General features: G+C 49.7%; 2 protein-coding genes across 3 annotated transcripts in view; one reads left to right on the forward strand and one right to left on the reverse strand.

The window, feature by feature from the left end:
- LOC120391382 (adhesion G protein-coupled receptor E5-like) overlaps nt 1–15,021 on the reverse strand; it is a 1,047,477-nt gene that overhangs the window by 97,881 nt on the left and 934,575 nt on the right. The gene's annotated exons all lie outside the window — the stretch shown is intronic.
- The window catches only part of LOC120390991 (adhesion G protein-coupled receptor E3-like), a 50,091-nt gene continuing 45,483 nt past the window's right edge, over nt 10,414–15,021 (forward strand). Inside the window, exon 1 of the mRNA XM_039514136.1 lies at nt 10,414–10,497. Coding sequence (XP_039370070.1) covers nt 10,467–10,497 — 31 coding nt within the window. The 5' untranslated portion in view covers nt 10,414–10,466. The remainder of the gene's footprint in view (nt 10,498–15,021) is intronic.

A 15,021-nucleotide genomic window follows, 5' to 3' on the forward strand; every position in this document is an offset into this window, starting at 1 on the left:
CTCTGCCAATCTGCCCCAGAGGAAAATTCCTTCCTGACCCCAAATATGGCGATCAGCTACACCCTGAGCATGTGCGCAAGACTCACCCGCCACCACCCAGGAAAGAATTCTCTGCAGTAACTCAGATCCCATCCCATCTAACATCCCATCCCAGAGCACTGTTCATACTTACCTGCTGATAATAAGGTAATTAATAATTAATTAACTCAGAGTGTGTATTAATACCTGGGGGAGCAGACAACTGTGCATAGCTCTCTATCAGTGCTATAGAGGGTGAACAATTTATGAGTTTACCCTGCATAAGCTTTATACAGGGTGTCAAGGACTCACAGATCATGCCCACTCTTGGCCCCATGCGGTCCGTGGGGGGGTGCCCCTTTCAGTGCGACAGCCCTTCTCGGGGGTCCACTCTCTCTCGGGGTCAGGCCCCTCCACCTCCTGGAGCTGCACCTTTCTGAGCCTTAGCACGTCTGTCTCTCGCCGTGGGCCCCCTCAGGGAGTCCACACGCTCTGGACCCCCAGGGCCTCCTCACCCTGTTCTCTGGACCGGAGCGTAAAACAGCCAGCGTAAAACAGGAGGGTTTATTGAGAGTTGAACACAGCACAGGAAACTCTCAGGGCTTCAGGCCTGGCCTCCCTCAACACAGCACATCCAAGTCTCCCCTGCATCCAGGTGGGCTCTGCCTGCTCCCCCTCTCCAGCCCAGAGCCCCCCCCCACCCTGCTTCCCAGCTGGGCCTCCGATATCCCCGGCCCCAACCCCCACCTCTGTCCATTGTCTTCTCTCCAGGGAAATGGGGTCATAAACAGGAAGGCCTGGGTCTGCTCTCCTCTCAGCCCTCCTCTGGCTGGAACCGGCTGGTTAGATCACCGGGGTCCTCTCTTCGCAGCCCATTGTTCTCCCACTGGCCAGAGCCAGCTCTGTCTCCTGAGCCGGGTCTCCGAGTCACCAGTTGCTGGGGTCTCCATCCTCCAGGCCATCGGCTGGGGTCCCAAGTTCCCTCTCCGGTCTTCTGTAACAACAAACTCTCTCTCCCCTCACCTCCAGTAACACCCGGGGACACTGAGTCCCACTCCCTCTGCATGCAACCCACTGGAAAACACAGAAAACCCCAAGAAACCCCCCCACTTCGTCACACAGGGTAAAACGGATTTGTTTGGGTTTAGACCCCATTGGGAGTTGGGCATCTGGGTGTTAAAGGCAGGAACACTTCTGTGAGCTGCTTTCAGGTAAACCTGCAGCTTTGGGGCAGGTAATTCAGACCCTGGATCTGTGTTGGAGCAGACGGGAGTGTCTGGCTCACAGGGTGCTGAGTCCTGAGCTGGCAGGGAAAGCAGGAGCAGAAGTAGTCTCGGCACATCAGGTGGCAGCTCCCAGGGAGTTTCTGTGATCCAACCCGTCACAGTCAATAAAATAAACAGCCCCCAATGCACTTCCCCACAAGCCACAACATAAGCAGAACCGCTGGCTACTGCAAGAGTCGCTCTGCTGCCGCAGCCATGGTGAGTGAGCCCACGAGGCAGGGGCAGGAGATCTCGTGCTGCAGCTTTTCAGACATCTGGGATCAATGGTTCCAGTCTCAGCACAGCCCCTTTCCCATAGCAACCTGGATGGTGCTTGAGGACAGGCACCAACGTCAAGCCCCGCACAGACACTTTGCTTGTTGAAGAAGCAGCAAGGGGTTGGGGTGGAAAGGAACAGGAAGTTTGCCACCACCCCTTTTAAATGCTGGCTGCAGTGTGCAGTGATCCCACAAACAGGGCGTGCCTGGGAAAGCGAGGTTGTGTGACCCAGAGTTCACCAAACCGGGGTGGGTTACTTGCGGCTTAGGGGCTAGCACTTATAACTTCCCCCAGTTCCCCTAGGGAACCATATGCGACATCACTCTCCTGAGGGTAACAGAGGTGGAAAGGGAGCAGATGCTGCAAGCGTCTAGGTCCAGACCTGGCCCTTATGCTGCAATGCTGTGTGCCACAATGACGCCAGAAGAGTTAACACTGGAGCAGCGTGAGAAAGTGTCCCACCATGGTGGACGAAATAAGGCATCTCTTCCCAGAAACCTCCTGCACAGGATTGCAGAGAACCTCCGGTAGAGCTTCCTAGAAATGTCCATGGAGGATTCCCAGTCCATCCCCAGGCACATAAAAAGTCTTTTTCGGAGATCACCCTCTGCGCAGCTGTGGACTGGCCGCCACTAACTACTATCCCAATTTTTTAATTCAAATTAAGCATTAAAAATAATAATAGTATTTAACCCCTACAGTTTGGGACACAACTCCATTCCTGGCAGTTCATAATATGAGGCCAGATCCTCAGTTGGTATAAATGGGTGTTGGAGAAAAACTTAGTTTTTTCTTTTTTATTTGGGTGCAGCAAAATTAAATACTTTATTATTTTTTAGTAATTACAATGGAGGGAGAGAGTGCCATAGGACACAGGGTTGCCCCAGTTTTGGACAGGTCTTTTAACTGGTAAACAATTACAGCAAGCCTTTATACTTTTGTTACAGACAATAACTAGCAATAATACAGACAATAGAGAGCAACAACTACATTTTGTTTATACATAAGCCATTTTGCTATTTTGTTTGTTTTACTTTTAAGAAAAGCAAGCCTGCATATTTGGTTATTAGTTACAAGGTTGTAATAACTTTGTACACAGTTTTTTTTATGTTTTACACTATTTTTGCTTTTAGAAGTTTTACGTTATTAGGGTTACAGCTGGGCTAACTTTTGCTAACTGACTGACATGTATTAAGATTTTTTTAAAATTTTTATTAATTTTTTTTTGCTTTTACACTCCCCCCTTTTGTACTTTTAGTACAACAGATATTTTTAAATTTTTATTTGCATTAAACCATGGATTTTAGATTTTACAGCAGATATGTTAACCTTAGGGGTTTTTATTGGATGTAATGACAATGCATGATTAGCATGAACATGAAAGGCATTACTATTAGTACATTTTTTACAACAACAACAACAATAACACAATTTGAAGCTAACTAACAATACTACAAACAATAACATTTTTATAGGAATAACATAATGGGGCTGTTGTACAATTTTAGTTACAAAGCACAAGACATTATACTTAGTACATAAAGTAGACACTTTATAAGCTGTATGAAAGGCATTTTTTTAGCTTGATATATATTTTGAAGTATGTGAATTTGCCCTTGCAATTTAGAGATTTTTTGAACCTTTGGTAACAATGAAAGCAAATTTTGAAACCGATTAGGCACTACTTTAGTTTAATTAAAATATACCTGAAATTGAAGAGCTACTTACAACATTTTATTTGCAGGCCAGTAAATAATATGATTGCCTGCAGCAGTGATAAGTTTAATATGTATATTTTGCAATGTGGTGGCTTTAACGTACACACAGCTATTATTAGCTTGAAAAAAATGGGTGTCCCGTCAGGGTAGTTTTTTGACCTTTACCCTTTTAGCAAATATTGTTATAAACAGTGACAACTTTTTTTGGCTTTAGTTTATAGATACACTGAGCTGTGGTGGTTTTAATGGCTAAAATGTTTATTGACTTTTTATTTTTATTTAAAATGTTAGGTGTTATTTTAGGGGTACTGTTTATAAATTAGTTAGGTATACCATGTGGTTTAATTTTTTAGATGTTTTGGTAAATAATTTAGTTTTACATGCATTTTTTTTATGGACCCGGCAGGATTTGGTATGTGGGAGCCCACAGGTCCAAATGCTTGGAAGGAGCACTGTGAATGTTTACACTTTCATTTAGAAAGTGTCCAAGTATGTTTTTATGACCATAGATTAGATGGTACTTTTGATGTGTTTGGAAGGGCAGTGGGCCAAGTTTGGTTTAGATTTTACTGCAATGCCTTTTTAGCCTTAGTGATATTTAATACCATTTTTGTTAGTAACTTTTGGGTTATAGAACTAAGGGTGGAAATAACATGTAACTTACCAACTTCAGCCTGTAGTTAAGATAGCTGAGCTTTAAAAATAAGGCTGGTGGCCTTTTTTAGTTGGCCCATTTTTTTATTATGTTTTTGGCTTTTAAGAATATTTTAAATGGCTACTACATTATTGGCCCCAGCCCACAGGGATTTGGTTATTATTTTTTTTTTGTTTAGAGGAAATAACCCAGGCTTTTTGTTGTACTAATTTAATGGCAGCCCCTTGTGAGCAATTTGGTTATGTAAAAGTGATTTGAAAACTGGATAAGAGCAATGTTATTTAAAATTTAATTAGGGAGGGCAATACATACTGAAGGATTTATTTAGAACACAGGGCGCAGCCTGTAGAATAAACCCCAAAATTTAATTAATACCACATTTTTAAGCATGGGTTTAACAAATTTTTTTTTGCCAGTGTGTAATTTTTTGCTTTTTTATTAGGGTTAGTTTTTAATGTTTTTTTTAGTTAGGAATTTTTGGACTTTGGCAATGTTAGTGGAGTGAGTGTTTTTTTTTTTTTTTTTTTTTTGAAGCAGTTGTGGTTTAGCATTTTACAGGGGAGATTACCAGGACATTACCCTGTAATGGTTTTGCTTTTTTTTTTTTAAACCTTTTTTATTTTTTTTTTACCTTTTTAATTTTTTTTTTTTAACCACGATGCATTTTTACCTGGTCCGGACCAATACCATGAGGCGGTATGACAACCCCTCTTGAGGCGGTAAAAACCCCTCAGCACCGGTGCATTTTAATGCATTTACCTATGCATTACCTTATGCATTACCTTATGCATTACCTTGGCCAACTTAGCAGTTCCCAGTACTGCTATAAACTAACCTTGTTGGGGCCTTTTTTTAATACCACTTTGCATCTGATCTTGCTGCACAGTTAATAAGTTCAGATGGCGTGAGCCCAACAGGGACAGACGTTCCCACGGGCAGTTCTTCTCCGATACCCCAATAGAGATTTTAAAAGGTCTTATACCTTTTATTTGGTGCCATGGGGTTTGAAGGGGAATGATCCGTAGTAGCCGTCTGTGGGTCCGTGGGCGTTGCCATCCCGGACAAGCCCCCAAATTGTTGGAGAAAAACATAGTTTTTGCTTTTTTATTTGGGTGCAGCAAAATTAAATACTTTATTATTTTTTCAGTAATTACAATGGAGGGAGAGAGTGCCATAGGACACAGGGTCGCCCCAGTCCTGGACAGGTCTCTCAACTGGTCAATAATACAGACAATAGAGAGCAACAACTACATTTTTTTTATACATAGCATTTTTTGCTATTTTGTTTGTTTTACTTTTAAGAAAAGCAAGCCTGCATATTTGGTTATTAGTTACAAGGTTGTAATAACTTTGTACACAGGTTTTTTTTATGTTTTACACTATTTTTGCTTTTAGAAGTTTTACGTTATTAGGGTTACAGCTGGGCTAACTCTTGCTAACTGACTGACATGTATTAAGATTTTTGTAAAATTTTTATTAATTTTTTTTTTGCTTTTACATGGGTGTGTGGACTCCTTTGGATCGATGCTGATTTACACCAGTTGGGGATCTGGGAACATCTGTAGTTCTACACTGGTAACTTGTGTTTGTGAATCTAACCCTTACGGGCGCCTGCTCAGAACAGCTTTGCCGACGCTCATTCAGGCAGGGACAGCTGAGTTTATGCTTGTCTTCAGGAAGGCACTCGAACGAGGAAGATTTGGAGAATGAAGTCTTGGTTGGCAGGACAATATAGTGGGGCCCCGACTAATGACCTCAGCACACGTCATCATAGACTCCGCTGGCCAATGGCAACCAGGAGAACAAAGAAATGTCTTTAGCCACAGGGAATGTGTTGTTCTAAAGCAGCCAGAGGAGGAAATAAGGCAGGTGAACCCAGGGGCGGCTCTAGGCACCAGCAAAACCAGCTGGTGCCTAGGGCGGCAAAATGTAGGGGGCGGGGAGGGCGGGAGGCTGGGCCGGCGGACCTGCCGCAGTCATGGCTGTGGCAGGTCAACCGGAGCCGCGGGACCACGGCACCCGCCGCAGTCATGCCTGCGGGAGGTCCGCTCGCGTCCCGGGCTCCGGTCGACCTGCCGCAGGCATGCCTGCGGGAGCTTAACCGGAGCCGCAGGAAGAGGGGCCCGCCGCAGGACCGGGGAAGGGCGGCGCAGCGCTCCGCGCTGCTTGGGGCAGCGTGATTTCTAGAGCCGCCCCTGGGTGAACCACACCCCACTGCTCACCACAATCCACCCAGGACAGAGCGAACCACCATGAAAGGGGAATTCACTGAGCCAAAACGGACTTTACGTGGGTGTCACAGGGTCCGCACAGGTTTCCGCCTTCTCGCCCTGTGCTGAGGCTGGTAAAATAAGAGTCCTCATGCCTGCTCCTGGGGTTTCACCCTTGTGCTTTATGTTACAGGGCCAGCGTGAGTCCCCTTTATCCCCTGACACTTATCCCCTTTCCACCCCGTTCCAGGGTCTCTTGGCCCTTGAGGCTCCCTGCCTGTGGTGAGGAGACAGAGCTGTAGCCTCCTGACTGAGTTGGGTTCAGGGCTTTTATAGCCCGCCCAGCCTTCAGCCCAGCTGTCACTGCCTAGCTCAGTCTATTGTGGTGAGCCAGCCCTCATCAGGGACCGCAGCTGCGCTCCCTGCTGGCTGCTTTGAGCCTCTGCCCCTGGCCTCTCTGCCCGAAGGCAGGGCTCAGCCAGCATTTCACCCCTGCCCTGCCTCAGTGGGCAAACCCACGTGTGTGTGGAGTGTTTTTTCTCAGGGGAAGGTTGATCTATTTGGAAGAAGCACGTTTGTGACACTGATTGGACCAGAGCTGTTCCTCTAGGAGGGGCCACAAGAAAAGGGGACCTGGTAAGACCCACACATGAGAGTGATCCTAGGAGGAGGAGCTTGAGTGTATTTCTTTGTCTCTCTTCACCTTGAGCTCATGGACACCTGGATGGGAGGACTGGAGAGCCCCACGTCTTGAGGACTCTCCCTTGAAGACCCTCCCATATGGGACCATCGACAAGGACCCGGGCCGGCTCCAGGGATTTGGCCGCCACAAGCAGCCAAAAAAAAAAAAAAAGCCGCGATCGTGATCTGCGGCAATTCAGCGGGAGGTCCTTTGCTCCCAGTGGGAGTGAGGGACCCTCCACCGAATTGCAACTGAATAGCTGAAAGTGCCGCCCTGCTCCAGAATTGCCGCCCCAGACACCTGCTTGATAAGCAGGTCGGGAATCAGGGCTTGCAGCAGAGCCAGTCTCCAGGCAACCTAACGAGTGCAGCTGGCCTGTACCAAGCTGCCTGATTGGTGGGAAGGGTCAGCAGACAGGATCCTAAGCCCAGCAGTGGCAGTTCAGTAGCTGCTCAAAGCTTCTTCCCACAGCTGTGATAGCTCCAGCCTTGGTGCAGCCCTGCTCCTGGCTTGCCTCTCTCCAGGTAACCTGGTTCTGACCCTCAGCTCCGATTCCTCATCTCCAACATCGGCTCCGACCCCGATTCTGACCCTGGGTTCCGACTCCTGCCTCCTGCCCCTGGCTCTGACCCTTGGTGCTGGTATTTGGCCCCTGGCTCTGACCTGCGGCTCCGGTTCTTGGCTACTAGGTCCTGTTCTGACCACTAGACCTGACCACCCACATCCCGCTCTCTGACACCGTCAAGCACGGATAGTCATTAGCCGCCTCTTCCATCTTCTTCCTGTGTTAACCCTGTTACTACGGCACCACCTGGAACAGAACTGATGTTCTGTCTGCGTCTCCAAAACGACAGCTGCTGACAAGAGCTACAATCACAGCTGAGACTTGGACAGCACCATCTCACGCATAGGGAGACTCACTGTGAGCTGGATGAAGATCTGTTCTTCTGTTTGTTTCTGTTAAGAAGAGCTACTGCTCAGAAAGTGACTAAGGCCTTGGCAACACTTGTGAGTTACAGCACAATAAAGGAGCCCCAGGCACCCCAGCTCACTCCGTGTCCACACTGGCAAGGCACATAGAGCGCTCTGACTCCGCTGCTAGAGTTCTCCACCTCGGCGAGTGGAATGACATTTGCTGCTCCGCCGCTGGAGCACCCTGGGGCCAGTGTGATTCGGGTGTTGCATTACTGCGCTCTGATCGGCCTCCGGAAACGTCCCATCATCCCCTTAAGTCAAGTGGCCACTCTTGTCATTGTTTTTGAATCGCTGCAGGAATGCAGAAATGCCCTTTCAAAGCTCCCTTTCTGACAGCCGGCTGCTTATCTGCCCCAAGACAAAGCAACCAATACGAGCAACCAGTACCAGTTGTGTGAGCGAGAGAGGCGGGAGGGAAAGGGGGTCTGCTGCTGTCTGAACTTACAAGAACAAAAAACCCACTCTCTCTCCCCTCACATACACACAACACACTCCCGGTCACACTCACCCCACCCCCGTTTGAAAAGCACATTGCAGTCACTTGCATGCCGGGATAGCTGCCCATAATGCACTGCTCCCAATGTCACTGCAAGTGCCGCAAATGTGGCCACACCAGTGCGCAAGCAGCTGTCAGTGTGGACAGACTGCGGCGCTTTCCCTACTGCGCTCTCCGAAGGCGGGTTTAACTCCCAGCGCTCTACATCTGCACGTGTAGCCAAGCCCTCGGGCATTACAGCTGCACCACCTTAGATGACTGCTTACAGCAAGACTCAGTAACACCCCCAGGCCACTGGCATCTCTGACCATTATGTCAGCAACCAGCCACTCAGTATGGGCACCTCTTCAGTTTTACTGACTGCAGGATTAAAAAGCAGCAAAGAATCCTGTGGCACCTTATAGACTAACAGACGTTTTGCAGCATGAGCTTTCGTGGGTGAATACCCACTTCTTCGGATGCAAGAATCCGACTTGCATCCGAAGAAGTGGGTATTCACCCACGAAAGCTCATGCTGCAAAACGTCTGTTAGTCTATAAGGTGCCACAGGATTCTTTGCTGCTTTTACAGAACCAGACTAACACGGCTACCCCTCTGATACAGGATTAAAAAGGTAATTTTGTGACCAGATCCTTCACACCAGTTAATTTGAACAAGAGGGAAGGAAACTGGCCAGAACAGGGAAATAACAGATAAGTTAACAGATAAAGACTCTTTAGATAAGTTAGATCTATGCAACTCGGCAGGGTACACCCTAGAGTGCTTAAGAAACTAGCTGAAGCAATCTCTGAACCATTGGCAAGGATCTTCCAGAACTCCTGGAGGATGGGTGAGGTTCATAACAAGGGCAAACTTCAAAAAAGGGTACAAAGGAGCTCTCAGGGAAGTACAGACAGAGAACCTACCTTCAATACCCAGAAAGATACTGGAACAAATGATTAAACTGCCAATTTATTAAAACCTAGAGGATAATAAGTGATAAGAACAAGTCCTGACAAACATACATATTTTCTTTCTTTGATTGGGGACCCAGTCTAGTGGATGCAGGGAAGAGGTGGACGTGATGTATCTTGAATTTAGTCAGTCTTTTGACACAGTCCCGCGTGACATTTTCCTACTCAAGCTAAGGAAATATGGACTAGATGAAAGGAGGGTGCAAAGCTAGTTGGAAGTCGTTACTTACAGGGGAGGGATGGGGACTCACTGGCTTGGCAGCAGAACTGGAGAAAAGGGTGTGAGGTTTCTGGTGAACTACAAATGGAAAGTGAGTCTACAGTGTGATGCTGTTGAAAAAGGGAAAATGCCATTCTGGGATGTATTGACAGGAGTGGGGTGGGTCAGAGATGGGAGGTGACTGTTCTCCTCTATTCGGGGTGGGAGAACCGTGTCCAGGTTTGGGTGGTGCGCTTCAGGAAGGATGAGGACAAATTGTGCAGAGTCCAGAGGAGAGCAACAGAAATGATCAGAGGTTTAGAAAACATGACCTGTGCGGGAAGGTTGAAAGAATTGGGCATGTTTTGTCCAGAGACAAGACGGCTGAGTGGGGACATGATAATAATCTGCAAATATGCAAAAGGTTGTTATAAAGAGGAGTGTGATCAATTGGTGCCCATGTCCACCAAGGGTAGGACAAGAGGGAATTGGCTTAGTGAGCAGCAAGGGAGATTTAGGTTAGATATTTATAAAAACTTTCTAACTCTACGGATGGTTCAGCACAGGAACAGGTGACCTAGGGAGGTTGTGGAATCCCTGTTTTGGGGGGATTTTAAGAACAGGCTGGACAAACATCTGCCAGGGATGGTCTTGGTGCACTTGGTCCTGCCTCAGCGCATGGGGAAGGATTGTTTGACCTCCTGGGGTCCCTTCAACTCCACATTCCAGTGATCGTGTGAAGTGATGCTAGGTCCTCTGCACTGTGGTTAATTTCCCCCATAGGTACTCAGCAAGGTAAATGCTTATGGGGCTGGGAGAAGTGGTAGGGCGGAAGGATGGAGAGCAGGGCATGCTGGGAAGACGGTGCTTTCCTGTGTGCAGTGCTGTCAGTAGATACGATATAATGCAACAGGACATGAGTCAACTTGGCTTCTTGTCTAAATTATCGAAGATAAGGAGGCTGCAAAGCTCAAAATCCTCAGAATTCGACCTGCCCTGACAGCGTCTGAGCCACCATGGGAACCCGAGGTGACGTGTATCCATTGGGTGAGTGGAACAAAGTCCATGGGCTGAACTCAGGTGGGGCTAGGAGAGTGCAGAGGGGCCCACAGGTCTCTCTGCACTGGGGCTGGAAGGTGAATGTTCCAGCTGAAGAAGACATAGTCGCGCTAGGTCTCATCTAGCTAGAAATAGAAGTGTCGCTATGGGGCGGGAGGGGCTGGCCGGCCTGAGGGCGTATCTGTGGTCTTGGACGGGATCGTAGTCGGGGCAGGGAGCCTCTCCTGTTACTTGCCCAAGCGCGGCCACGCTTCAATTTTTGACATGCCAGCTGGGTCAGAGCAAGCCCTGGTCTGTCTCCCTGAGCTAGAGTTTACCCCTAGGCATACGCTACATTGGTGTAACGTGCAATTTCCTCTGCTCCCTCCAGTGGTCACATTGCACCAGCTGAGACTCCCTCCAGACTCACTGAAATGCCCTTAGATTTACTGGGCCAGATTCCTGGGCTGGCTGAGATGGGCTCATCTGAGATGGGCTCACTATGAGACCAGAGCATGGAGGGGTCCCAGATGGCTTTTCACCACGTTCACAACTACTGAATCCCAGGGGATAACTGCGGATCAGTCTGGTCCCTGGAAGCAGAGCAGCCCAAAGCCTTCCCTGATTCATCCCCAACTGTCTGTAGCCCCAAGGGACCATTCCAGCAGCTGGCAATAGCCGGAGTGGAGGAGTACGTTGGCCACACTGCTCACCTCTGGGAATGCCCACTGTGCCTGGGGGCTGTAACATAGAGCCAGTACAGGAGGGGCATTTCCAGGTAGCTGGGTGAGGCAGCTTTCTGTAGCGGCACAAAGCCGGGGTTCCGAAATATTACTACAGTAATAATAGTTCTTAATGAGAGAACTGACTTCATTGGATTTACACCAGAATCACAGTGGGGTAAATAAGCAAAATTTGGTCCAGAGACAAGGGCCAGGAGCCATTTCTCTCTCTCTCTCTCTTGCTTATTTCTGTCTATAACATCTTTAAAACACCTATTTAGTTTTTATTTCTCTCAAGTATTTCTCCTCCTCTTGCTGGGAATGGGCCATAGAGGATGGATCAGTTGATAATTACCTGTTCTGTTCATTCCCTCTGGGGCACCTGGCACTGGCCACTGTAGGAAGACAGGATACTGGGCTAGATGGTCCTTTGGTCTGACCCAGTAGGGCCGTTCTTATGTTCTTATGTCTTTCACTTAAAGGAGCATTTGCCTGGCTTTAGATGCCTTCAGGGCTAGAAGCAAACCTAGGACTCCTGGGTTCTATCCCAGCAGTGGGAGGGGAGTGGGGTCTAATGGCTAGAGCAGGGGAGGCTGGGGACCCGAACTCCTGGGTTCTATCCCCACAGCTAGGGGAGGGGTGTTAGTCATGAGTTCTTGTCTAAGTGGCTGGCTGTACAAAGGGCTGGATCCTGTTGGGTGCTCAGTGCTGCACCCCTCTGTGCCTCCTATGTCCTGGGGGGGGGGGGAGGTGCCATGCCTGTGACGCCAGCAGAGAAACCTCGTTTTCAGAAATATTTCTGTCCATGTGGTGCCAAGTGATTAATAAAATGGAGCATTCCTTGCCCTGCTTGGCCCTGCCAGTCCAGCCGCCCTCTGGGGAAGGAGGGTGGGAGATGGAGACATCAGTGCTGCCCTGGGTCTGTGCCCACCCACCTTCCCAGAGCTTTGAGGGGGTCTGGTTTTCAATTCAGACTTAGGTTCCTGAAACAAGAAGCCTGACTTACAAAGGGGCTGCGATTTGTAGGCAGGCAGCGCCGTCTAGTCGACAGCGTCGGGGTGGGAGTCAGAACACCTGGGTTCTTTCCACTGATTTGGCAAATTGCATCCCTGCTCCGTGCCTCAGTTTCCCGACTTGCCTTTTGTCAGTTGAGACTAGGAGCCCTTTCGGGCAGGGACTGTTTCTTGCTGTGGGTCTGTGCAGCCCCTAGCACAATAGGGCCTCAATTTTGGTCAGGGCTGACAGTCGCTACCGTAATTCACTTAATAACAAGCATTCTCAGATCCTGCATAATCTGGGCATAACCAGCCAGGCAGGCCAGCTATTTTAGGAGCCTTGTTGTGGATTTAGGTGCCAGATTTTAGGTGCCAACATTTGGCATGTGGGTCCCCAGCTGGGCTCTGGATCCTGCACTGCATGTTCCAACTCAGCTCCCGTTGGAGGCAGGCGCTGTCCTGCTGGTGCGATGGGCTCAGGATTGGATCCAGGGGTAGTTTGGGCTCCTGTAGCTGCTGTTATCTTTGATGCCTCCTGAGACCTGTGTGGCACAGCCCAGCTGGCAGCAGCTCTGTGGCACAGGTGCCCAAGTGGTTCTGGGGCTACGCTGGGATGGGGAAAATCCAGGTTCAATTCTCAGCTCTGGCACTGAATTGTTCTGTGCCTCAGTTTCCACAGCAGTAAAATGGGGCAAATGGTTCTTCTCTTGCCTTGTCTCTTTGGGTCATTGGCTCTCAATACCAAGGCTTGTAGGTGCTGAGTTTGGTACAATGGGGCCTTGGTGCCACAGCAGTATGGCTAATAAATAGCAGCAGTGACAGTAGAATTGGTGCCAGCCATTTGTTTGATCAGTGGCTTTGGTTTTTGTATTTTATTTCCTGGTTTCATAAAGCAGCGGGGAGCTGGGAGCCAGGACTCCTGAGTTCTCTTCCCAGCTGCCATTTGCTCTGAGACAGTGGGTGAGTTGTCACTCAGTGCCTCAGTCTCCCCACCTGTAAAATGGGGCTGGTGGCAGCTCTTTCTCAGCAGTGGGGCCGTGCAGGCTGTGAATGCCCATGAGGCGCTTTAGGGCTGGATGGGGCTGAAGTGCCGCCAACGCGCTGTCAGGAAAGGGCCGGCAGCGCTCGTGTCCGGGTGTCGGCCTCGGCCTGGCAGCATCTCTCCCCATCGCCCCTTGGCTGGCAGGGCTGTAACGTGAGAACTGACGTAGCGAACGTGTCTAGTCTCACCAACGTCTGGAGCTACGGGCCTGGGTGGGAACTGAGCTGCCGGGATCTGTCGGTAGATTCCTCCTTGGCCTGTCTCCTCTTTGCCAGGGGCCGTCGTTCTGGTACAGTGGGGATCAGGCCCCTGTTGTGAGATGCGGGGGACTGGGCAGAAAGGCAGAAACAGTATCATGGGGGGGGGCGTTCTCCGGATCCCCGCAGGGTTACGCAGTAGCAGCGAGATGCTGAGGTGACAGCGAATCCTGGAAACTACCCAGGGCAGAGGAAAGTGCAGGGGGGCCAGAGCCCGGCTGGTGTGAATTGGCCTCCTTCCACTGAGCTCAATGGAGCTAGGCCGGTTTACACCCACTGGGATTGATTCTGAGAAAAATGTCTGCTTTGAGAGGTGTCGGGTGGGGGAGACCCAGCACTCTGGGTGTCCTTGCACACCTGGGTACTATCACCTGGGTCCCTCGCACCAATCCCCAGCCCCTGGGTGTCCTTGCACACCTGGGCACGAACACCAGGTCCCTCACAACAGCTGCCGCAGGGCCAGGCTCCCTAGTGGGACAGGCTCTGTGCTCAGCACTTGTAGCTGGGATGACCTCAGCGAACCTTGTTACCAACCGGCCCCACTGCCGCCCCTAACAGCTCAGGGCTTTCGACACCGCTTGAGTCCTGCCCTTCGGAGAAGTGGGGGGAAGTAGCCAGGAGATAAGTGGCCTCGTGAAAAGGGAACCAATAAAACCCCTAGTTACCCCCCAGATGTTTTCACAACAGAGCCGGCCTTGGCGCTTCCCCCAGATCCCACGGTCTCGCTCCGTGGGGCAGCCCCCCAGCTGGGGTGACAGCCTCGCTCCATTGGCCTAGCAAACTACTGCCCCCTCCCTTCTCCCCCTGCCTCCCCACCCCTCTGCTTCAGCCCTGGGTGTTGGGTCTCTAGGTGCAGCCCGTCTTTGGCCTTTCTACAGAGACTGGGTCAGGTCACTTCCTCTCGTGCATTAGGTGTGTTATGGTAGCAGCTACAGACCCCAGACTGAGATGCGGGGCCCCATGCGCCAGGTGCTGCACAAACTGGGGCAGTCGGCCTCGGACCACATAAGATGCTCCTTAACACCCCTTCATTCCTCCCCCCCGCCCCTGCCCCCGCCCCGGGCTGGGAGGTAAAACTCTGCAGATAAACTGTTGAACTCTGGGGCTGCACTGACCAGGGCCAGAGACTTTTGGGGTGTTGGACTTTTGGGTGTTTTTTCGGGTTGCTGGACTTAAGAGGAGTGAAGTTCTGGAACAGCCTTCCAAAGGGAATAGTGGGTGCAAAAGACAAATCTGGCTTTAAGACTAAGCTTGATAAGTTTATGGAGGGGATGGTATGATGGGATAGCCTAATGTTGGCAATTAATTTTGGCAATTGATCTTTGATTATCAGCAGGTAAGTAGGCCCATTGGTCTGGGATGGGATGTTAGATGGGTTGGGATCTGAGTTACTACAGAGAATTCTTTCCTGGCTGGTGAGTCTTGCCCACATGCTCAGGGTTTATTCTGATCGCCATATTTGGGGTCGGGAAGGAATTTTCCTCCAGGGCAGATTGGCAGAGGCCCTGGAGGTTTTT

Source organism: Mauremys reevesii, linkage group 25 (genome assembly GCF_016161935.1).
Source record: "Mauremys reevesii isolate NIE-2019 linkage group 25, ASM1616193v1, whole genome shotgun sequence".
Lineage (NCBI taxonomy): Eukaryota > Metazoa > Chordata > Testudines > Geoemydidae > Mauremys > Mauremys reevesii.